Raw genomic sequence first — 25076 nt, forward strand, 5'->3', positions numbered from 1 at the left:
ATGGTATTGACATTTAATGATGGTTAAGTTAGGTAGGTCTCCACCAGGTTCAGTATTTTACATGACAACAGAATTCCAAATATGTTTTAAACCAGTAAGAAGATGGTTTCAGTCTTGGAATGACTTGAATTCATAACTTATGATTCACTCAAGCTGTAGTGCTCTGCACTATCATATATATATGTATCGAAATATCCAAAACCACCTCATGACTCTCTACATAAATATAATCAATTGCATGGACTTTTAGAACAACAAAATAATTGTTCCAAAATTACTTATTGCAGCCTTATTTCTCACATACATATGAAGATTTTAACTAAAATACTACACACCCACCCCACCCTTGTGTCAAATAATTCCTACTGTCACGTTTTGCAATTTAACACTTATTCTTATTCCACTGTACTCACTCTGGGTCTAAGGTTTTCATGCCTAATGGACCAAGCAGTTTTTCCTCTGCTATTTGCAGAGCTTTCCAAGCTTTTTCAGGTGTGAACAACTCAGGAGCCTATTAAAAAAAGAAAGATGTAATAAACGAACTCTGTGCACATATACACATAAGACTGTGCGTACAAGAGCGGAAGACCAAAAAAAGCCTAAGATTTTGCATTACTGAATCAACTTCTGGAACCTACAAGTCAAAAAGACAGAAGCTATCCAATGCTTTTTCAAATTTTTTTTTTAAATACCCTTGCAAATTATTATTACTGAAGCTCTTTACAACCTTGTCTTTAACAAGAGAAAACCTCCATACTTTTTAGCTACTTTGATGGGAAAAGTAGCATCCCAGACCCAACCTTAAAAGACATTCTGAATACAGTGAACACTGCAAATTTATTGTAGCTATACACTGGACAGCAGTTTCATTTAGGTTAACTCCTGTCAAGGATGTATTTTTAGGAGATGCTCCAAGATGGAGCAATATTAAAAGCACAAAAAATAAAAGCTTTTAGAAAGTTATGCTAAGCAAATGTACGTTCCTGATAAAATGCCATGCAGATGAACTTCACAGTGCAAACTTAGTTCAGTAATAAAGAAAATTTTAAGTGCGAAAGGTTCCCTCCACTCCCCCTCACTTACCACAACCATTGCTATTGTAAAATTTGGCCTGAGTTGGTAATCGCACCATGGACTCGAAGCACCATAGCTGTCCTTATAAATGCCACGTTTGTGAACGAGACTTGGATGTTTCTCATTAGGATCTGCTGGGTTCTCAGAGACAAAGAACAGCCTTTCAAAGTGTCCTTGGATTTTTCTGTTCCACTCTTCATATGTGATAGTTTCCTCCTTTCCTGCAAGATGTTACATACAGGCTTTGTTTTCTGAAAACAGCCACAGTGGTAGCAACAGAAGTATGCTTACATCTATTCATTCCATTGCGTTGCTTATTGAAGTTTTACATAAGATACTCTTAATACAGTAAACGCCATAGTAACATTGCAAAAAGTTATTATTTAGAAGCTGAATTTTACTGCAGATCAACTCCGACACATGCACAACTTTTTCTTTTAAACAACATTTTCTAACTTCCAGTTAGCTAGCAACAAAAACTATGAGATACTGATCTGTAGTAAATACTTAATTGAGTAAGCCTAAAATTGATAATTGGCATTTCAGCATGGTAACATGTCCGCTCTTCTATCGTACTTGGTAAACATATTCTTGCCATTCTGGAGACTTCAAAGACAAGTGTGAAAACTTTAGGGTAAGTGTCACTTTTTAGAAGTTTGTCTTCATTAAGTCCTGACAACAGGAGCATACCTCAGATCACCTTTCTCCAGCTGGTCATTCCCCACATTTAGGCCAATTCTACAGTTCACCTTGAGTACTTTGATAATCATCCCTGATGTTATATGGCCATGATTTAATTGTTTTAGTTACTTTTCTACTCCAGCAATACAATTATGACATGTGCTTGTTCTTACCATGTCTTTTTACAGTGACTCCATGAAACGGAAATATATTTTTCCCAGATAACTCCATCAACCAGCGAACAGCTGACTTGCACAGCCCAACAATTTCCACAGCAGAGCCATCTCTAAGGTAATGATTAAAAAAAGCCCAAGAACTACTTTAAGAAGGTTATTAAAGTTCAATAAGTAACTGAAAATAATAATCTCTAAGTAGCTTATTTAGACACTTTATTTTTTCCCAATTCTCTTAGTATTCCCCTACTTCTCTTACATGAGCATCCTTAAGTTCTACAGTATTGCAGTGCTTTGTAGCAGCTCTGTCATCATCACTACTGTTATGATTTTCTAAACTTCAGTCATACCTCTCTCACCCATATTCTCCTGAAAATGAAGATTCTTCAGACATCCCAATCTCTCCTGGCAAGGCAGCTACTCCATCTATTTGGGTTTTAGCTGCCCTTCCTGGTGCCACCCTTTATTACATCTTTCTTGAGACCAGCTCTACACATATCACTCAAGACACGAGTCCATCTTGCAGATGCAAGGTTTCCAAAGAGGCAGAATGATGCCCTCTGTCTTGTTCCAAAAACTTTTATGGATCACACCCAGTATTATTACTCTTTATTAGCTTTTTTGGCTGCTGCTATATGCTAAGATAGGGTTTCAGAAAGCTACCAACAACTTGGATTTCCTTCATGTGTTGTAGCTCAGTTCTGACAACACTGTGTAGATATGGTTTAGACTATTTTTCCCCTAGATCCATATCTTAACTTCATCTACGCTGAAGCTTATCTGCCACTTTTAGGCACACTTGGGTTTTACAGGGTACTTTTGAGTTTCCTGAAGGGCCAAGAACAAGAGAAGATAAATCAGCGTAAGCAGACTGTGTCAATTTACTTTCATTAACATCAGTAGGATCCCACCAGATGAAGCAACAACAGAGGAAAGGGTAAAAAACAGGTGAGGTTTTCTATCATTTAAAAGTCAGGGAATGAGCTGGACCATAAACTGGCTAAGAAGCACTTTTTTTCTGGACAGTAGACTAAGTTAGATCGGTATTATCCTGTCCATCTGATTTACACAGATTTAAGATCATTTTATACCCGTGATTAAGAACATGAAACCATGATCAGCCCCAAACAACCTGGCTCTCTGATGTTAAAACTGTCTTCCATATGGAGCTTCTCATCCGCACATGCACTTTGGTAACTTAGGTAATACTTCTGCCACAACAGATTATTCAAGTCAAAAATGAAGCATTGAAATAAGCACTAAATGCACTTCTTGGAGTCGCTTTTTTTATACAGGTGATATTCAGATCATCACCATATGCAGAAATTTCATATTGTGTTCACACTGAGTTTTACTACCTGCTTGATATAAATTTTTTTCTCCATCATCACTGATTTAGCTTCGGTAGGGCAGATAACATCTCTTTGTTCTAAGTTAAAATGCATGACTTGGCAAGCAAAATAATATTTTCCTTCAGTTTTCACCCAGAGATGGCCATCCATTTGAAACTGATTCAGTACTGAACTCAAGTAAGGATGCCTGCAGCAGCTGGCTAGCACATAGTAAAAAGCTTATATGTAAAATGTTTAAATTCAACTTCTGTAAGTTTGATGTTAGAGATATTTTTTGAATTCTAAGTAAGAAGTATTAAAACAACAATTACCAATAGATATCTCCTGTAGTAAGTCTAAATATCAAAGTACTGCTAACACTACAAGTATACCATTTTTCCTAAACTACATTTTACTGCTTGAGTTCAAAAGTTGACTCTTTGCAGAGAACACAGACCACACTAGAAGCTGAGGGCTTCACCTGCTAAGAACACAACTTTTTTTCTTTAGATGAGCACAAAAAGAAATAAATTACCATTACCATTTTAGTGAGCAGAAGCAGAAAGCAGGCATTTAGAACACTTGAGAGATCACCTCTCAGAAGTGTTAATGGAAGGCACAGTAGTTCTGCAGAATTTCAGTTATAAAAATGTTTTTGAAAGCCCCCTCAGCCTAGATTTTGTACCTTGGAGTAGCTGGAATGCCTTTATTGCGAGCTCTGTCGCTCTCGCCCATTTTATCCATCCAAGTGCCACAATTAAAGCGGTTCCCTCCAAACACAAACCCAGTTTCATGGTCAACACCTGCAGTCACATTAAAACCTGCCAAGCAAGAATATCACATGTGAAGTCTATATTTTACAAAAATTCCAACTGCTCCACCTAGCCCAAACTTCTTAAATAAACAAACACGAGATGTGAGGTGAGCTTCTGAATGCAACAGTACTTCAAATGAACTTTTGCTTGAAGATAACCTGTGCCACAACATATAAACAGTTGCTGACAATTAGGCACTTTTTCAAGATTAAACATATATGAAATATCATTTTAGATACATTAAACATAATTTTTCAAAACTGTACTCAATAGCTAGAGGAAAAGACATACAAACTATAATCATTGTCTTTTGTATAGCATAGGAAGTGTTCTATATAGTTTACCTTCATCTCTCATGTTTTGATCTATCTGTGGACCAGCATTCCTTTCTCGGAAATTTATGCCTTCCATGTGTCGTTGCATTGCTTCCTGTATTACTTCATAAAGTGGTTGATCCTAGATTGATTGCATGTTTGGATGACATGTGAAAGGCAAGATGAAAAATTAGTAGAAAGGCTCTATCTATTGTGCAAATAGTACCAATTCTTAGTCTCTTTTTTGATATTTCAGAAGAAAAATATCTAACATTTTCAGTAGCATTCTTCATCCATGGCAATATAATGTTTAATATAAACAGTATATAATAGTATATATATATAATAGTATACAATAGTATATGATGTTTAATATAAACATTTTTTGAAGACAAAAAGCAAAGAAAAAATTTAGGAGCCGATATTTTTTTTTTCCCTCCATTCTCAAATCCTTGCCCTTGTCTAATCAAGTGACACACATGTAGTGAAAAGTGCCTAAAATATTGAGTTCTTGTGCTATGATCAAATTTGACCATAAATTTCAGACAGTGATAGGTTCTTGTAGCTAGAAAAATTAGATCCTTTCATTAAAAAATTATAGTTGTGTTAAATACTTAAATCAGAAGTGATCTTTACCACAGTGCCTGCAGGCTGAGGAGAAGAGTCATCTCTTGGGTACATCCTAGAAACAGGACACCTGAGAATGTCTAATCCATTTGGAACAATTTTACAGTAGTCCTGGATACACTGAAGCCACCACCATACAGCATCACGACAGTTGTATCTGGCGTGCGTTCCCTGGCCCAGCAGATTGGGAATGAGACCATGTCTTAAAGTCCCAGCAAATGCTAAAATGATGTTTCTAGAACAACAAAAAAAATAAATAACCCCACAGTCTTGACTAAGTTACTTTCAAGGCCATTATTGGACCAAGTATTATGTACAAATCATACAAGTTTACCTAAACAGCAAGGTAAGTCAAGGAGACAAACAGGATCTTAAAGACAGATGCCAAAAGGTTGCTCTTGTAAGCAACAAATTACTTCATTTAGTGTGAAGTTTTTACACTATTAAGTTACCTATTCCCTATAAATTCCCCAACATGAACACATTTAAATCAGTTTGTACACAACGTACATCATCTGCTAATATGGAAAAGCAGGTTTGCTTCTTCACAGGTAGTGATATAGAGCCTAAATGCAAATCCCACTGAGGTCACAGGTAAGGTTTTTATTGACACAGTTTATGATTACCCTGCTGTCCGTTCTGATGGGTGGGGTGGAATAGGGACGGAGGGCAGGAGTAGATGGGAATTTCCTATTAAAATACAGAGAGGTGACAGCAACTGAGGTTATGAGAAGTTTCATTTCAGAATGTTGCGCATACCTTGCAGAAAACAGGGATTCCAACTAACTTTAAAAGGGAATATAAACATGCCAGTAGACTGCAGATCTTGCTGCATGAGAAAGGCAATAGTTGGCCAAATGTACAACAGCATAAATACATGGTAATTTAAAACAACTAACTTTTGTTTGTATCATGTGGCAAGCTCCACCCAAATTATAAGATTAATGGAAATACCAAAGCAATAGATCTGGCTTATATCTGGTTCATTTGTCAGGTTAAACGTTTTCAAACAGGTATCAGATTGTAACAATCCACAATTAGCTGATTTCTAATATAAATAGAGAAATACTAGCAGTTACAAAAAAAACCCCAAAACCAAACAACAATAGACACGCAGTCATACCTTCCTGATTAAAATAGTCTTCTCTTGTTACTTCATATGTCCCAATAAATAATTTTGAAATTATTTGAATTTGAAAATTATTTGAAACACGTGAAACACAATCACTTTAAGGACAAGAAGTAGAATTACAGGGGTTAGAACTACCTTATCTATATAGAACAGTATCAGTGCTAAGAAAGGCAAAGGGAATAACTTAAGTAGTGTTTTTAATTCCACTTGGAGAACTCCAAAAGCCATCTAGTGCCATTAAAGTTTTACACATCAGCTGTTTCTTATAGCTTGTGTGTCATCTCAAGTTTTGGGAACGTAACTTTTCCCCAACTACCTTCAATCCCTGAAAGAACTAAGTAGTTGTCAGTCTTACCTTGCTTCTAGATAGCGGCCGGTAACTAACATGAGACCTCTCAGTGCAATGAAGGTGTCCCTGCCCCAGGAGCGAAAAATTCCAGAAGAAAAGTGAGGTAAGCCTAAAAAGAAAAATGTATAGTTCATCTCACTTATTGATATGGCAGAAATCTCCAAGTACACATGTAAAACAACATAAATAAGCACACAAATAAATAACATGAATAAGCACACATAAAATAACCAGAGATAAAAGTATATTCACATTTAGAATTTTTTTTGCTGGATTAAGCTGTTTAAAGTAAACAATCTTCAGAACCAAGTCCTTGATTTTTATTAATTCACTTTGTAACTTAACCAAGTGCCACCCTCTAATTAAAAGCAGCAGAAAGAAAACTAAAGAACAAAAGACAGAACTGTGGCAAGATTTGTACCACTCTGTTAGCAAGAGTTTATGTATGAGAGCTGCATCATCTCAGGAGCATCAAGGGGTAAGACTGGAGAGGTATGAATCTCCTCTGTCCAAAATTTTTCTCAGCCACTATAAAATGAATGTTGCTTCTCTTTTCCAGAAGTTTCTAGAACTACATCTTACTGCAAACATTATACTACCTGAAGAATGATTCTGACTGATAAAGTGTAATAATTAGAACAGTAAGGTCCATCCTTGTCTTGTCTTCCATTTATTAACTTTCTCATCTATCCAACAAAAAAATTCCATATGGTAAAGATTCAAAGCAGGAAACTGTTGTGATTGCTTGATAGACCATTTTTACTTTTACCACTTTCCAACTTATTTGCTAATAGTCAAATACAGCCTTCACACTTCAGCAATTTTATAGTATATGGCATCAACACTTGAGAATGACAATCCATGTACAAGTTAAAAAACTCAGAAACAACTACAAGTGAGTATGTGAAGTAAATATTTCAAAGCAAACCATTTAGTGTAATTAATCTTTATGATCAATTTAAGAGACCATTGTGCCTCTGTGCTGCTAGGTAACACTAAAGCAGGCAAATGGAATGTCACCAGAACCTAAAAGCAATGAAATTCCACAAGAGAAAGACAGACAGCAAAAAGAAGAAAAAAAGAAACACCCCAGTGAGAGAGATGCCATAGAAACTGTGAATGTTAAAAGTTTCTATGGTTTCAGAAAAGGAGTGAGCCAACTCAGAACAAAAATAAATTCATTCTAAGCCACTCAGGACAGAAGATAATATATTTGACATAGGCAAGTGCCCAGCTCAAAGACTGCCAGATGCTGGCAGAACATTCAGAGGTATAAACACTCTTTGCTGACTGCTTTTATTCTCTTTCCTCCTGGAGACTGTTTCAGATCAAGTATTCTTCTGGTGTGCTAATGGTTCTTTGTTTTTCTGAGAACTTGTAAATAAATTCACCCCTGTACTCCATTACAATCCAGTTTTTAAATTCATATTAAAGGAAAATAAAGTAAAATGTATTATGCTGAGTGTATATATATATATATACCTATATCTATATATCTCCATATCTATCTCAAGCAAGTCTTATGAAAAGAAACAACACACTTGTGGCTCTCCATATGTGATAAAGGTGGATATAGCTAAACATGCCTGTAAATAAAGTGTTTATAAGCTCCCCCTTCCACCACCCAATACCATGAACAAAAGGGTTGTCCCCAAGAATTAGTGCCAGACAAAACTCACTTTTTTTTAATACAGTCAAATCTTTATCTTAAAAACAGAGAGGAAAAGTGAGAAAAACTGCTACCTACATATAATAAATGATTGCTGGACTTGCAGATACCAAGCTCAACGGTGACATTTTAGTATAGTTACTAAAAACAGTTTAGCTATTTCAGAATACTTGTCCTCACTTACCAGCCGCCAAGGAAACACAACACTGTTCTTTCTTATTTGTAATCTCATTCAGCCTATGGGGAACATCATGTAAGGAAGGAGACAGATCTGGCAGACAAGAATATTTTCCTATCCCACACATCTGGACTGAACCCAAGGAAAGGTGTTTCACAAACGTTGATCCATTCTTCACAAAGCTGAAATTCAACATAATTAAATTAAAATAACTTTGCATTCAGCAATATTATTCTTTAAAATGTACCCTTTTTCATTACAGGCAACTATTTTAAGTACTATGCATTATAAATATTATAAACTAATGGGTTAATATTAGTAGTTTGCATTAACTAATTTTGTACATAACGTAAAATTTGTAAGTCACTTTTTTCCTCAAAATGGGTACACAGCCTTAAATTTTTATTGATTAATGCCAATGGGGAGTGTTTATGTCAAATACTTCTAGGAAAAAGGATAAAAAAAAAAAAAAAATTTGTTTTCTTACTTGATGCCTACATACATACCTACGACCTCAAAAATACGGTAAAAGACATTTTACAATGACTGTAAGTTTCTGTCAAACCCTAGTCAGTGTTTTTAAAGATTGCCACGTTTTTAAATATACTCATATATGAAAAAATTCTAAATCAGTAAATCAACACATTGTCTAAACTAATGCAATCTGCATTCCTATTTCATCTCCAACCTTTCCTCAAATATACTTTACACATGATTTCACAGCCATACTGAATTCTATTCCCATTTTAAACATCTCTCTTCTTACAAAACAATACTGATTTTTCAGAATGTTTGTAGCTAGTATAAAGCCTCCATTAAATCCATCTCCCTTCCCTTCACAAGAAAAAAAGGAGAAGCAGACACTGAGGATTAAACAGTTATTTCAAGAACTACAGAAAGTGCTCAGATAATGAAGAATATTTAGCTGCGTTAGAGAGAAGAAGGATTGAACAAAGCATGAGCATCAAGTACAACCTGGTATTTTCTTATTTCCCCCTGAACTTTAATAATTGCAGTTGTAGTAAAATTACAGAAGAAAGTTTCTGAAGCCTGGCAAAGAAATGCTCACTTAAGGTTTCCTCTTCCTACTGCATAATACCAATTCCAGTTTTAAGTTCAAACCCTGGATAGACATCTCAACTCTCAGCCTTCTAAAACATCACCATTAAAAGTTGAATTTGACATTCACTACCAATTTTATCCTTTTACACTGGACAAGTATGAAAATATTCTAATTACATTTTCCAGCAGATAAAAGGTGCAAACAGATACAGATACCTCTACAACTCTGATACACCAAGCATACCTAGACATCTGATTCCATCCCACATCCAAAACTGTGGTGTATGCACCCACTAATATGGCATCAAAATAACACGGGATGAGGTAACGTGGAATTCTCTTCAGGTAGACAAACATGGCCTTCAACCATTTTCCAACCTATTAAAATACCATATAATTAGGACTTGATAACACTAGGGTTCAAAAAACAGTACTTGTAACTAAAAGCATTTGTCACAGGTTTTATACATTTATTACACGCAAGTTATGCCTGACCACCACAAAGATCAGGTTATCTGCTGTTATTAATAACACCACCAGCATGCAGCCATTTATATCTAAGGAATTGTCCATGCTAGGTATTTGTGGTAGAATTGCTGTACCTTCCTGCTGCAAAATTTCAGCTAAAGAGATTAACTCTAAGAAAAGTAGCAGAGAAAAATCAGTACTGTATCTGTACTATAATAAATGGGCAAGAATATCAACTATAGAAAGAGATTATACTTTGCTGCTCTTGTAGGGGGGAAAAAAAAAATCACAAACAAGTTACTAGAGCTGAGTAGCAAAAGAAAGCTGCACGTCAAAAGGCTTCACTATGACTCAAGTGTGGGAAGGAAGTTCCTCACTGCTTAGAAAGACACAAGTGAAGAGATGAAGCTTGAGACCAGGGCCGGAAAAATTATCAAAAGACTGAATAATGTATGGCCACTACTGCAAGTGACTGCAGATCTGTGTCTGAGACTCAGGATTCTGGAGCTTCACCTTCCGTGTGTCACTACAGAATGTTTGATATTTCGGAGGTATTTCTTGTCTCTCCTTCTAGTACTGTTAAAGAACATGACGACAACCTACTAGAAAGTCACTAAAGATTTAAACCTTGCAGATGAACAAAGTACATGTCTACACATTACATGATGACACTATAATTTGAACTGGGAAATTATGAAGGGAAAGCAATTTATGCAAACAGTGAAATTAAAAAGTTTAGTTTCATGTGACTTCAGTATAGCTATAGGTACTCTATATTTTCTTCAAAACAGAATGAAATGCTACAAATTAACAGCTCAAAAAAAAAAAAAACACACACAGAAAAACCAAGTAAGTCTCTGAAGAGCAGTAAATCTGGCAAGTATCAGAGTAACTTCATTTCTATAAGAGCTCTGTCTCTGAAGTCAGGTTCAGCATTCACTTCAGTACAACACTAGGCTGCTTTTATCCATTCTTCTGCTTTGTATCACTACACTTGACTTCAGGAATTTAAATAAGCCTTTATTATTATAGTCATTAAGTAAGTTATCTAAACCAGGTCTTCATTTTGTGAAATTAATGAAGCAATTACTGTACAAAGAAAGAAAAGGACTATATTGTAGTGCAGCCATACAGGTATGTTGAATCTCGGTAATTTCTATCTTCTCAGTGCTTCACTTTGCAGTCTTACTATAACTGTATTACAATAATATATGCCTTACTAGTAGTATTTAGGCCCTCTTCTGAAAGGACTAACTTAAAAAAAATCTTGTTACTTCCTTTTTATTTGAGCAAAAGTAGTAAACAGGGAAGGACCTCCACAGGCCTTTTTGTAAAAGCTAACACACTTGCTCCTCCCCCCATGCCCTTCATATTTTTCACCTCCCTTTGCCAGTCTGCTCTTGAAGAGCATTGAAAAGAGGTGGGGGGAAGGAAAACCCCATATGAACTGTTTTAATCTCCTAGAAGAAATTGCCTAGAGAAGTAACATGTTACAGACAGACTGAATTTAAAAATATACCAGTAACTGAAAAGGAAACAAACTAGTAATGTTAAACCCCAAAGTCAAAGAATTATTTTCACTCACTTCTGCACAGGCTCCTGCACGTGAAATCAGACGATTACTGACATAATCAATCATCCAGTCTCCAGATCTTAAATTATCACAAAATGGATGACCCAAATCATTCTTTGGTCTTATTTCTGCCATCACTGACATTAACCCTGAAGATACAAACCCAACTCTGTATTAAGATACACCATTATCATAAACAGAAATTACAATTCAGGAGGAAAAGGTACACAGCAATAGATCTTTAACTGGCTTTAGCTGTATTACCTGATCTCTTGAGCTGGGATACAACTCAGTTGTAGCTTCCTCAGCATACATCCTAGCCAATTATGAAGATCATTATGGAATCATTGGCATGATGGTATTCACACAATTGGTAAGTGATGGACACTCTCCAGTAATCTAGTAATGTCCAGGGTTTAATTAATGTGACTTTTCACTGGAGGTATGCATCTTTTTGTTTCAAAAGCAAGGGCATCAGTGTTAAAACACATATTGAAACTTAGCGTTGCAGCCCTGAGTACCAAGAAGGAGTGCTTTTGGCTTACTATGTGACTCCCTGGGTGCAATACTCATTAGTAGCATGGTCAAGCACAAGAGACTAACTAATTTTTATCCAAACAGTAGCACTATGATCTAGATTGAGCAGCATTATTTTACTCTTCTTGACAGAAAAAAAGAATGCTGAAACCATATACCTTGGAGGCCTGCATACTTCAGTGGTGACCAGTTTGGAATATTGTAACAACCTCCACCATCTTCTTGTTCTTCTGCCTCACATCTATACAGTACTTGATTTAGGTCAGCCAAAGTTAGTTTAGATGCAATACTGAAAAAAACAGTGGAGAAAATAGAAAAATTCCAAACCCAAAAGCAACATTAGCAGGGAAACAGAGAAAGAATTTCACAAACAATTGTAGTTTCAAACTTCAAATAAAATAATCAAGTACATAAAAATCTCTGACCATTTAATCTTGGCAATTAAGAGCCTCATATTTTGGATGTTCTGCTCAGATATTACTGTGTTTCTAAATAAATACTGAAACAAGTACATACCCTAAACAATCACACCCCAACACTGAGATGCACTCCATGTTAGTTAAGTCCACTTTAAGCACCAATTACACACAACGTGCACGAAACAGCCTGGGAAGTTTGAAAATATTATCTCTGCTCCATATTGTACATTTAAAAAGAGTATCTCAGAGTTTTTATTGCACTCTGACAATCCAAATACATCTGTAGTATCAACAACAAAAAATAATAATCCTCACTTATAGTCTACACACTGCTCTTGGCTCCCACTGTAGCTCTCTCGGTTCTACTTCAGAAACTTAAAAGAATACTCACGATGAAAATAACGTTTTTAATATAGGTGCTGAATGATCATCAGGAAGACTTCCAGATTTAAAATGAGGACTGAACTGGATCAAGTGATTGCGGAGGACACCAACAGCCTCTTGTGCCTTTGGGTCGAGACTAACTCTGTGAACATGAATGCATAACTTGTAGAAATATAGCACTTAAAGTTAACTATTCTCGAGTTTCAAACCAAACAATCCTATTGTTCTGTTTGAACTAACACAGACATTTGGGAATTACAGTAACGTACCTGAATACTATTACACTTCCTGGTGTTAATTTTTCAAATTCTATTTCTTGAACAAATTCATTTGGCCCTTTTATGGCAGTTCCAGCTTGCTTTATAATTTTACTGTCTTTAACCTTAGAAAAGAAAGCACATTTACAGCAGAAATTTAATATAAAATATCACAAATGACAAAATATTCCATCAGAACATGGCAAAGGAGGCGAATTACCTGGATGTGCTCTCTGAGTTCCATTGTGAAATTAGGCAATCCATTTATAAAACGTTTATCTTTTTCATAAGGTCTAGCACTTCTCTCAACAGTCCTAGCCTCAAGTACTACTTCTTCTATTTTTCCTAAAAGGAGTTAAGTCATATTGTAGCTGTTATGATACTTTAAACCAAAAGTGATTATTTTGAAAACATGAAACAAAACCTAAAACTAAACCCCTAAATATTCAAAATACAAGTCCCTGCTGTACAGCTAAAGAGAAAACAAATGTGACAAAACATATGGGGAAGTACTTCAAATATCCTATAAACATTCGTTATGCATTTATTGGCTGAATTTTATAATAAATTAACCATAACATTAGCCAACCATTAATGAATTATCGCCTGTCTTTTACTGATTACCAGGTGTTAGTTTCCTTATCTTTAGAAGACTGCATTCAATTGGTTTCCAAACTGCAGCGATACATAATTTATCTTCAAAGTAGTAGCATACATAATAGCTTTATATTAACTTATACAGTACAAAATTTCTCACTAAGATGTATTTTAAAACTACAACAACTGTCAATAAAAATGCTGACTAGCAGACATCAACAAACACAATGAGATTTTAGCGCTTTCTGCCAGTGTAACACTTAAATAGTAATCCCCTCCTAATTCAGTACAATTTATCATCTTCATGTTAAGTATTTTTACCAGCTCACAAACGAGATTGTAAACAAAACCACACCCTCACAGGGAGCTTATAGCAGGAAGTATACTCAATATGAATGCTTTTGAAAGCCCTAAACAAGTTGTCTGTTATCATTTCTTTAACCACTTTTGGTGCATGCATGTTAGTACATATAAAAGCAGTGTTCTGTATTGAAAATTCTGCTATTGATTTCATGTGCTTGAAGTTAAAAAGTACGTATTTAGAATAGCTTGGATTTTTTGTACACCTGCTATTGTTTGAAAAAGAATTTATTACCTGGGATACACATTTCAGGTACTTCGTTACTGTAGAAGGAGGTTTTAGGATCCCTGAAGGCAGTTCGACTTACAGCCACAACAGACTGGTGTGTGTTAGGGCAATGTCTTGTCACTGCCACTATGTCTTCATCAACTTGATCTACATACACCTAGAAGAGACATACATTGCAACTGTGCTCACTCCGAACATAAAACATGGACTGGCAGCACTACCCTCACTTCTTGCCTGATTAAAGCCTTTAGCCCCCAGCTCCTGATGCAGCCTGTTTATGGCCAGCCTTCCTGCTAGAATTCCTGTCTGGAAATTCACTTCACCAGAACTCAGTTGTGCTGCTGGATTCCATTTTGCATAAAACCTCTCTTCAGATACTACAGAAATCTGTGAAGAAATTAAGATATAAGCAAATATTAACTACTCTGAGAAAAAACAAAACAAAACAAAACGACAACCCCCACACAGCTGGAGCTCTCAACTATATAATCAGCTCAAATTTCATATGAAAGTTGACAATCTGAAGTAAAGATACTAAACTGCTTGGAATTTCAAATAAACAACGTTAAAATACATCCCCTAATCAAGGAATAAAGTTTACATTTTTACAATTAACTTAAGAGTTAAACAGTAGACACATACCTGGTGTGGTACTAGTTCATCATAGCCTTTGGTGCTTCCTGTAGCACAGCATGCCATGGAAACAATCATTGCACTAGGGAGAGCATCATACGCAGATCGGTGCTGTGTGAAAAAAAATAAGTCGGTAAACAGTGCAACAGAGACATAATTCATCCCTCCCACTCCAGCATACACAAGTTACACTCAGCGTAACAGAGGAGTTGCTAATCACACCAAATCACAACAGAATTATTGAAACAAATTATTACAAATGCACTAACAAAAGCAACTTAAGAGAAACACTCAAAAGCTGCTTCTTCAATTTCTACGGCTCACTCTCATTCTCTTGTGTACAACAGGAGCTTAGGAGGCAAGCTGAACAAGCAGAGTCAGAACCATTCGTAGCAGCTGGAATGAAAGACTCAAAACCACCCATTAAGTAGCTTTAGATACTTTTCCCTGAAAGACAAAACCTTGAAAATCAGAGGAAGCTGTTTAAAATTTTACTCTCTGCTTGAAAACTTAAAGATCTGAAACACATTCTTGCTATAAATATTGCTCAGGAAAAATATCCAGATTGCACCAAGCCCTTCCACAGTTCAGAAATATCAATTCAGAAGACATCAAATGTAAACTTTGGTTTTCAGTTTAGGCACCTACCTGAATTGGACATTCATTATCATGTGTAATATCCATGAAGAGTGCATGAGCAATAGCTGGCATCAAAGGCCTCAAACGTGGCTGAACAAAAGAGCCAACAGGTTCTCCTCCAAAACGATAAACTAACCTTCCCTCCTCATGGCTATTATAAGCAGTCATTGCCTCTAAAGAACAAAATAGGTAAGTGTTTGCATAAGAATAACTACCATGGAGTACAGCATGCACAAAGATGTTAATGCAGCATTTTACAGTTATTTGGGTGAGTTCAATCATAAAAAAAAAATAATTAAAATGTTACATGTAACTATATTCTCCAGTGTGGATATACAACCTTGGAGTATTCCATTTACTGTAATGTATTAAGGTAGAGAAAGCTAAGGGGGGGGGGGAAAACAGGAGAAAAAAGCAGAGGTCTCAAACTGCTTCTCACAAGCTTTAAGAAACTCACGCAACAGAACTCAGACATGACGCAGCACTTGCATAGCAGAACTGTGCTACAACTTCTTTTGCTGCTAGGGCAAGAATTAAATATTTAACCTTCTGTAAACCATTGCAGGATGTCTTCTCTTATTTTAGAGATAGTACAGTATTTTCTTCCAAGTATCAAAAATGTCACAACACAAAACCTGTACTTCTGATTATATGGAGTGTGAAATTCAAAGTGCATAATCCAGCAGGAACCTTTTCCTTGGAAAAAGCATGTCATCTATAATCTCTTGTTGGAAAGGGACCACACATACAGCAAGCCTACCTCTTATTAAGGAGGTAATGCCCAGCCTATTCACAAAGATATTGTCCAGCTCCTCATTTCCTGTGAACAGTTCAGCCACTACATACAAATCGGCTCGCAATTTTCTAGCTGTGTCCAGCATGTACTGCAAAAAGCACAGCCAAAAAAAGCCACAGAAAGGGGAAAGGTAGATACAAAAAAGGACAAGTTTCAAAGCTAGGCAGGGATTGGACAATAGGAAAATGCCATGCAGCAAAGATAAACAGAAAGCCAAAATTAAGGAACAAAAAAGTTGTTACACAGAAGACGACACACAAACATAAGCAAAACCAAGAATTAGCATAAAACACAGGATAAGTTAAACAGAACATGAAGAAGAAAAGGTAATTGCATAAGCAAAGAACATGAATATGTAAGAAATGAAAAAAAAAAAGGCACAACAATGTTAGTTTCACATTAAAAACTCCAAACCATACACAACAATCCTAAATAATTTTCAACTTCTTATTATACCTCTAATCAGGCTGGTAATTCCCAGGCGGTTGACAAAAACATTGTCAATGTACTCACTGCCCGTGAAGAGTTCAGCTATCACATAAAGATTAGGTCTGACTGATCTGGCTGTTGCTAGCATCTCCTATAGATCATAATACATTTTTAATGCAAGACATCCATTGTCAGCTATGTACAATATACAGTTCAGTAAAAAATATCAGTAAAAAGCAGGATTCATAAAACCACGTTTGCGTTTTAGAGAGATTATTTATGGCCTGAGTAACACTAAGAAATTCTCCAAAGGCTTTAAGCTAATAGCAGCTTAGTTTTTAAACAAGATCTTAACTCAAAGTGCAAGAACAAAGGTTGGATAAAACAGAAACATGTTATGGCAATTCATCTGAGGATGATTTCAGTATTAGCCTTTGAAGTTACCATTTCAAAAATAGTAATAAATGAAGGAATGGTAGAAGTTTCTAAATGGCTGTATTTAGGAGCCACTTACAACTTTTCTGTGGGCACATCACCTTGGGTTAGAGAGCTCTTCATAGATTCACATAAGCTCTGTAACCCAGCTAAGACAACGCACTAACAAACAGTAACACTCAATTCTATTTAAAGGTAAATTACTATGTAAGTACAATTTTGGGATGTAATGATAAGTAGTAAGCACTAATCTTAGCAATAAGCCTGCCAGTCTCAACATTTTGCAGGCGTTCTTTACCAGCTTTTAAACTCATGGAAGTAAACTACTTCCTGTTTAATTCAGTGATAGCAAAATACATATAGCAAAACCCCACCAAGACTTGCAAACCAGTCTTGGCAATGACCCCAGCTAAAACTGCCATGCTGGGTACTGGCAGCGACTGCACTAAACCCGTAGCGGTGTGAGGGAAAATTTAGCCAGGCCCATCCACACCTGCAGTATGTCAGCTGGAGTAGAATCAAAAGATACAACAGCTACACCACTCCACTAACTGGTTAAAGTATTGGAAACCATATCTAAACACCACCAGCTGAGAAACCTTGCTTATGCTACGAGGAAGGTTTATTCACGACTGAACTCTGCCCCGCAGATCCCGCAGATTTTGTAGCAACAGTGCAGGACTTATTCCACAGACAGAAGCTGCTGTGCAACAATCGCGCTGAGTGTTGCGTACCTCGGCTACATGAATAGGTGTCGAGTGACAGTTATCAAGACGAACACCATGGAAATATTTAGCAGTGATTTCGGTGTATTTTTTCATATGTGCCCAGAGGTATGGGCAGTCTTCAGGTTTATTACCATACCGTAGCTTCACACTGTCTCCCCAACAAATGAGCTCTCTTCTCAAGTAAACATTTGAGCCTGTAACAAAAATGAATTCACTATATTCAGTATACAGCATAGAATGTGCACCAAAATGGAGATGTGGTATTTCATTTTCAACTGCTGAAGAGTAAAAATTCTGCCAATAATCGTATCAACTCAAAATATATACACCTACACTCACGTATAATTTCAGACTGCTCCAAGGGACTATGTAATTATTTCAGTATCTCTATACAAGTTACACAGATTTAAATAGTATTTATACTACAGAATTTAAAGAAATTTTAACTGTAAAACAAGCATATGAAAAAAATCAGCAAACAAATGAACAAAATGAGTAGCTTAGTTGTTTATATTGGCCAAATTCAGAAGACCATTTCACTGTGTTACCATAAATAAACTGACAAGGCCACAATTTAAAATTTTATCTTCTGTTTCCAGCAGGCTGTGATGATGCAGGGAAAACTGCCAAAGTGCTTAGGTAGGTAGGTCATCTTAATGGACCAAGTCCCTAAATAATTTATGTGTGTATGAAAATATACATCCTCCATCTAGTTAGGTCTCATACACTATATTTTTCCCCCTTTTTGAGGTAATCAATTAAAAAAAAATATTTAAATTGGAATTCACCTATTATATACTTACTACACAGAATATTCTGACTGAGATTTAACTGTGACAGACTTAAGTAATCAGTCATATCTAAAAAAGTGACTTCTGTCCTATATCATATAATTAACAATGGCAGTAATGTAACTTAAAAACCAAACTCATCCACCAAAATATCAAGTATTTGCAACATGTAACAACCATGGAACTGGCAATAGTATGATCCCACATAAAAGAAGCCTTTGTGCCATCAGACTTCTGAACAATGATTTATATTCATCTTATCTAAACCTGATCAAAGCATGAGCAAGGTCAGCACCACCCAGGATGGGCAAGACACAGCTACTCCATTGCTTTCTGCTACTCCTAGACCAGCTATACTCATGCATCACCAGTTAATTTCAATGGTTGAATCTTCAACTAGAACAGGAAACTTGTTCATCTGAAAAGTAATCCAGCAAGGAGATTATTTTTCAGCCAAATTAATTTCCTAAGGTTCACATTATACATACTGAAGTGATTCGGCCTTCACAACGAAAGACACATAGCAAAAGTATGCAGCTAGTAACTAAAGAGTATGGATCCTAAGTCACCACTACTTCCAGAAACATACAATGTGTGGCATAAAACAAAGGTATAACACAAACATAAAGCACTTGAAAAGCTGCAGACAAAACAAGAGGGGAAAAAAAACACCAAACCGCATCACTAATCGAAGTTAGGTATTCTAACTAAAGTCATGACTGAAGAAAAAACAACATTCTGCCCAGAAGAAAGGGCAATTAGCTGAAAGGCAACTGAACAAAAACACTCTTGAAACATTTATCTTCATCCTTGAAAAGGAGCAAAAATAGAAGTAAATAAAAAATAATGAAAGGGCTATAGAATATTTTGCAGAAATGAGGCACTTGCTAACTCCAGAGTACTCTGGAGCATCAACCAGATTAGCTTCTCAAGCAGATTCAACAAGTTCTTAAGATAGATGTTTTTAAATAGAATTAAACCGGCCTTTGTTTGATTCAGTTTACAAAGTGAATGACTACTCTGAAAACAAGAGTTGTCAGCCTTGCTTTTATTAGGTACCAGTGCCATCCCCAAAGGACTTAGAGTGCGTGGTGGTTACATACCCTATTTTAACTTCACAAGAATTGTGCATACTTAATTTGGATTAACTGTCAGCTCTCGACTGCCTGTCACTCACTGAACCTCTCAAGGATCCAGTTTTTGGTCACTAAGGCAGTAAATACTGTCTACCTCTTTACTGTGTTAGTTTTCTGCCACACTCTCACTGTCTTATGGAAATGCCAACAAGCAGTAGCACTGGAACAAAGTACAAAGTAAACAACAAAGACAATAGCAAGAGTGAGGCAGCAGGATTTCCCCAGTTCATTGGCAGAAGGCTGGTAATTTCCCTGCAAAACCGTACCTTGTATCCCAATTCTTACAGTTGATCTGTATGCTGAACAGGAAACACAAGTGCCATAAACCGAGCATCTTCTGCTCTGCCACTTCACAGGAATACATAGGAATCCAAAGGTTTATAAGAGGATTCAAAGTTCTTTTACAAACCTGGTTCTGCAAAGTTTCTAAGAGGATCATCTCCCATAACCCAGCCATTATGAGCCATGAAATAACAAGCTTTATCTGGCTGATGTATCATAGTTTCCTCTTCTTCCACAGTCAGCTCTTTGAATGGATAAGTAAAATACCTATGGAATAGGGAGGCAATTAAAAACAACCCACCAAACAAAATACCCACATAAAGTAACCTAAGCTAAAATTTGTTGTCAGAAATCAAAATATGTGCTATGAACTGGCTGGTAGATAAAACAGATGCAAAAAAATAAAAAACAGGTGCTACACCATAAATGAAAGGGAGTTTTCTTCTTCAGAGCATGCTGCAAAAGAGAAAAGACAGGTGTTGCCACTAGCTAGGTCTTAGCTGGTAATGAAAGATTAGAGCCTTAGTTCTTCAGATACATGAGTGGCATCAAGTATATGAAACTTGAAAGGTATAAGCTTTCCTAGTTCCACCCACAGGAGCAATTTACACTATGTAAGGCTTCAATGTGCTCTGGTTATTGATTCATGTTCTCTGGTCAGACTTGTTTACAGTTATCACTGTTACTTAAAAAAGCCAGACAATGGGAAAGGAAACATACACTTGTACACATAAATGTATGCTTTTCATGAACTTTGAACTCCCTCTCACTGGATGGACTCTAATAGCTTCGAAACAAACCAAACCAAACAAGAATACCTGGTAACTAATGGATGTTTTCTACTGATAGGACCCAACTTAGGACCATTATTGGCCATTCGTTCATAAACGACAGTCCCCACAAGACAATTGACAGCCTAGAAGTAATTAAAGTATACATTATTGAAATGTTTGCATTTATTTAAAATTTAATATTTAAAACAATTCAGCATCAAAACACAGTAATTACAGGACCTGCTCTTGATGGTGGTGAGTTTGTCTGTACTGTTCAGCATTCAGTTCCTCAATCCTCTTGCGAAACCAGTTACAACATTCTTCTATTGCAGCTGGTCCGTTGCTTACCAGGAGGACATTAAAAGCAGAGAATGAACAGAATAATTTATTTTTAAAACATGTAGTAAATATAAATAAAAGGAATGAAAAATCAAGTTCCCCCCATCACTGAAAATCATTTCACTGACTTGGTTTTGCAATTTTAACTTTACTACTGATTTTAACTTGCAATCAATATTACGATACCTGTGTGGTATGAATGTTGCCAATGCTATATTCATATCTACAGTACAACCAAGTCGTCTATAATCAGGATCCTGAATTATTTGAAGATGTTGATTTGGATCAGATTTAGTGCTCACTTTGCCTAAGAATAAGACAGAAAAGGGTATTCATAAAGTAAAAATAGGAATCACATTTAAAAGCCATACAACTTTTCTAATTCTAGCATAAGCAAGATATGGGTAGACAAAGGCTTTAAAGGGATTCAAGGTCTTCACTAGTCCTCTGAGCATCCTTGCATGCATGGTGGATTTATCACACAACTAAATGGAATAAATAGAATTATTTTGTTTTCCACCTTACTGTTAAGTTTACCTGTAAGTCTCCTGTACTATAAATATATAATCCACATGCTTCAGCAATATACTTTTTACCTTGAGTTAGAAGGGTTTTAAATTGTTGCACAGCTTTGTTAACATCCACTTGAAAAAATTCCCAAAGTTTAATTTTTGGATATATGTCTTCCCAAATTATTTTACGGATACACTGAAAAAATAAAAAATATGTTAGCTGATAACACTGACCATTAATATTACTAAGAAAAACTAAGTACCTGTATGACTTCTTGTTCAGAAAAAAAAAAAATGGGGAGTAAAGGGCTACTTCATTAAATGTATCTGCAAGGCACATACCATTTAAGCATTTCTACAACCTCAGCAATATTAAAGGTTTATTCAGCTATTTATAGTGTCCATTAGCTTGCATTTAGGTCTTATTAACTTACATTCAAGTGATGATCATTTTCAATCAAAGGAGGGACCCCTTTAGCAATACACTTTCCATCAGCCACCATACAGGTCAAGTGCCACAGAGCTCTATCCAAGATCCAGGCTGGCTTCAGGTGAGGAGAATTTACAAGGTTATAGCCACATTCTGGATGCATCCTGAGCCATTCACTGTTAGTAGCTTATTCAAGAAAGGGGGAAGGAGGGTTGGAAGGAAAAAAAAAAAAGTAAATACACAAGCTGAACACTTAGTTGTTTTGTACAAATGCCTCAACATCAAGGAGGTACTAAGGTATGTATAATTAGTTCACATTTCAAGTTAAGTTTTCTATGCCAATAAAAAATGTCTTATGCAGAGGTGTGCATTACTGATGATACCCATTTGTTTTGCAACAAATACAGTTGCAGAGACTGCAGAGAAACTTTTTGTTTCATATTGTAACTTTTTGTTACAATATGCAATAATACTGCCAATTCTAAAATACTGGAAAAAATATTTTTGTTACAGGAAATACATCAAACAATGGACATGAAATGCTCTTTGTGTGTTGAAAGCCACACATACATCTCAAACCAAGATTTAAGATGGCCTAAGTAATTTCTTTTTTAATATTCTTGATACACACACAGAGCCAGAGAGCAGGAGTTACACATACTACCTAAAAAATCATTACTGAAAAGTGAAGTTAAATGGGCTTTTAGGAAAGGATTAGCTGGACACAGTTGTGTGCACAGTAAGAAGCAGAGTGGTGGGAAGCAACAGTACCAAGCCTTTACCCAGAAGATGAGCACAATGGTACAAACAGAACCCTCGTTCAGATCAAACACTGCACTCTACTGTGACCATGTTCTGAACTTCCCCTGGATCATCAATAAGCACCAGAAGATATGCTGAACTAAGAGTTAAGAAACAGAGAAGATAAGAAGCCCTCAATAAAAGATGTGCAATATTGTAATACAGACAGCAGTGTACGTGAAGCATTATGAATAAATACACATAGAGCAGAGAGAATTTTGATATTGGAAGCATGACAAGGAAGAAAAAATCCTCAAGAAGTAATTTCTTTCAATTTTTGCAACTGTCACAAACACAGTTTAGTTGAAAGTAATTTTCATATGTTCTTTTGAATTAATCTCTGCAATTGAAAAACTAAACGTAAAAAAAAGTACAGAATGCAAAACCACAAAGAAATGGTTTGTTTTACTCAGGTTTTTTTAATTTTTTTTTTTAAATTTAATTAAAAGGTAATTTTTTTTTTTTAAATTTCTCATAGAACATGTCTCATTAATCCACTTTTTCAGAAAAGCAGAAAAACACAGCAGTAGTACTTCACACAAGGGAAAATATAAAACAAATTGGAAAACATGTAATATTCTAATACAGACATGTATTGGAAACATGAAGAAGCACCCATTAACATGTCTAGAATTGTAGCAGAACAAGTAACATTTAACCCCCAAAATTCCTTAGTTCAAAGAAGTGCAAACAAAAATGTGAAAAGGGAAAGAAAAAAAAGTGTACTCTCTCAGTCGACTGCATACACAGCTCTTCTGAACACTCTCTTACATTATTTCTCAAGTCTGTTATGAACATGACAAAATTCCATGTTTGTAAGGTCAAACCATTTGTAGAAATTAAGATTTCTGTGGTGTAAATACCACCTACAAATAAAACCATCATACTTGCTTTCAAGTTACATAAGGCAAAAAGCTCAGGCAGCTCAAAGCTGCTCTAGCCCAACCAGATCCTCATCCCCCTTTTTCCCCAAATAAATATACTACTTCTGAAAAAAAACCCACTTTTCTCTGAAAAGCAAAACTAGCTTGCTTTGTTCCTCTAGCAAGAACCACCATTTCCTGTAAAGGATGTTTATGACTAAATACAACTAGTTCTAAAATTACAATCTGACATCATTTAAATCTCAAGTGTTAGCATACCAAAAAACTCAAACAAACAAAAATCCACAAAAAAAACCCCAAAACCAAACCAAAACAAACAAAAAAAAATAACAACCAAGCACAGAAAAGTGAACAAGCCTTCCACTAATTCTGGTACAGAATAGGACAATACTTTCTGATCAGAAGGTATGCTCCAATGTTTCACAACATGAACACCAGAAGAAAATTAATTCCGCAGAAAAAAGTTTGCCCAAAATATCACTTGCGATCACATTTTGTACAGCTAGGGAGAAAATGCACATGAGTGTAAAAATCTGGAAATATTAAGACAAGGCACTACAGAAAATAATTCCTAAAACTCATTAGACTCTTATTTAAGAAAAGTAATTTAATATTTTTCGAAGGACTAATATATTGTTCTATACATGAAACACAAACTTAACATTTAGTAGTGATGCGCACTGCCCAAGACTTTTCTTTTTTTTCTCCTCCTCTTTTTAAAGCTGAGAAAAGGTGGTGCTTGATGTCATTAGTCAAGTGTTTGCACATAGGATATACTCAAGCATTAAACTGCAATAAGACAATAGTAGCCTCTTCTGAAAGATGAAGATGATGTAATTTATTTGTTTATTTTTATTACTTTATATGATTTATTACAGCCACTGAAAGCTCAGAGAAGGAAAAAAGCAACTCTTCTTTTTCTGTCTCCTGGAGAAAAGCAAATGCCAGTCAGCATGGTGTTTTTTATCCCAGTCTTTGAACACCCTGAAGGAAGCAGCAGCCTCCAAAGGGCACATCTACCCATTTACCAGACAGAGTCTGCAAATTTATCTACGATACTCCTGCTAACGTGCCAAAGGTGCACCTATATTTAACATAAGCACATGCATCTACTTTAAAGTCAGGCCATAGATGCTGGCTTTCATTAGAGCCTAACAGAGTCCAGAACTGATTCCCACCCCTCTCTAACGTGCGAGCAGCCTGTTCTCCACCCCAGTGTAAAAATCAAACACCTCGGCC

General features: G+C 36.0%; 1 protein-coding gene across 1 annotated transcript in view; it reads right to left on the reverse strand.

The window, feature by feature from the left end:
* The window catches only part of AGL (amylo-alpha-1, 6-glucosidase, 4-alpha-glucanotransferase), a gene marked incomplete at its 5' end in the record, with an annotated part of 33242 nt that overhangs the window by 2170 nt on the left and 5996 nt on the right, over positions 1–25076 (reverse strand). The window contains 26 exons of the mRNA XM_008936322.1: positions 414–511; positions 1084–1295; positions 1929–2041; positions 3945–4080; positions 4419–4530; positions 5025–5250; positions 6503–6605; positions 8350–8525; positions 9650–9783; positions 11459–11595; positions 12142–12272; positions 12794–12928; positions 13056–13168; positions 13264–13388; positions 14236–14386; positions 14464–14616; positions 14872–14973; positions 15511–15674; positions 16262–16385; positions 17896–18083; positions 20226–20365; positions 20917–21014; positions 21112–21214; positions 21397–21517; positions 21807–21918; positions 22157–22338. Coding sequence (XP_008934570.1) covers positions 414–511; positions 1084–1295; positions 1929–2041; positions 3945–4080; positions 4419–4530; positions 5025–5250; positions 6503–6605; positions 8350–8525; positions 9650–9783; positions 11459–11595; positions 12142–12272; positions 12794–12928; positions 13056–13168; positions 13264–13388; positions 14236–14386; positions 14464–14616; positions 14872–14973; positions 15511–15674; positions 16262–16385; positions 17896–18083; positions 20226–20365; positions 20917–21014; positions 21112–21214; positions 21397–21517; positions 21807–21918; positions 22157–22338 — 3589 coding nt within the window. The remainder of the gene's footprint in view (positions 1–413; positions 512–1083; positions 1296–1928; positions 2042–3944; positions 4081–4418; positions 4531–5024; positions 5251–6502; positions 6606–8349; positions 8526–9649; positions 9784–11458; positions 11596–12141; positions 12273–12793; positions 12929–13055; positions 13169–13263; positions 13389–14235; positions 14387–14463; positions 14617–14871; positions 14974–15510; positions 15675–16261; positions 16386–17895; positions 18084–20225; positions 20366–20916; positions 21015–21111; positions 21215–21396; positions 21518–21806; positions 21919–22156; positions 22339–25076) is intronic.

The sequence above is a fragment of the Merops nubicus genome, unplaced genomic scaffold (assembly GCF_000691845.1).
Source record: "Merops nubicus isolate BGI_N331 unplaced genomic scaffold, ASM69184v1 scaffold36082, whole genome shotgun sequence".
Lineage (NCBI taxonomy): Eukaryota > Metazoa > Chordata > Aves > Coraciiformes > Meropidae > Merops > Merops nubicus.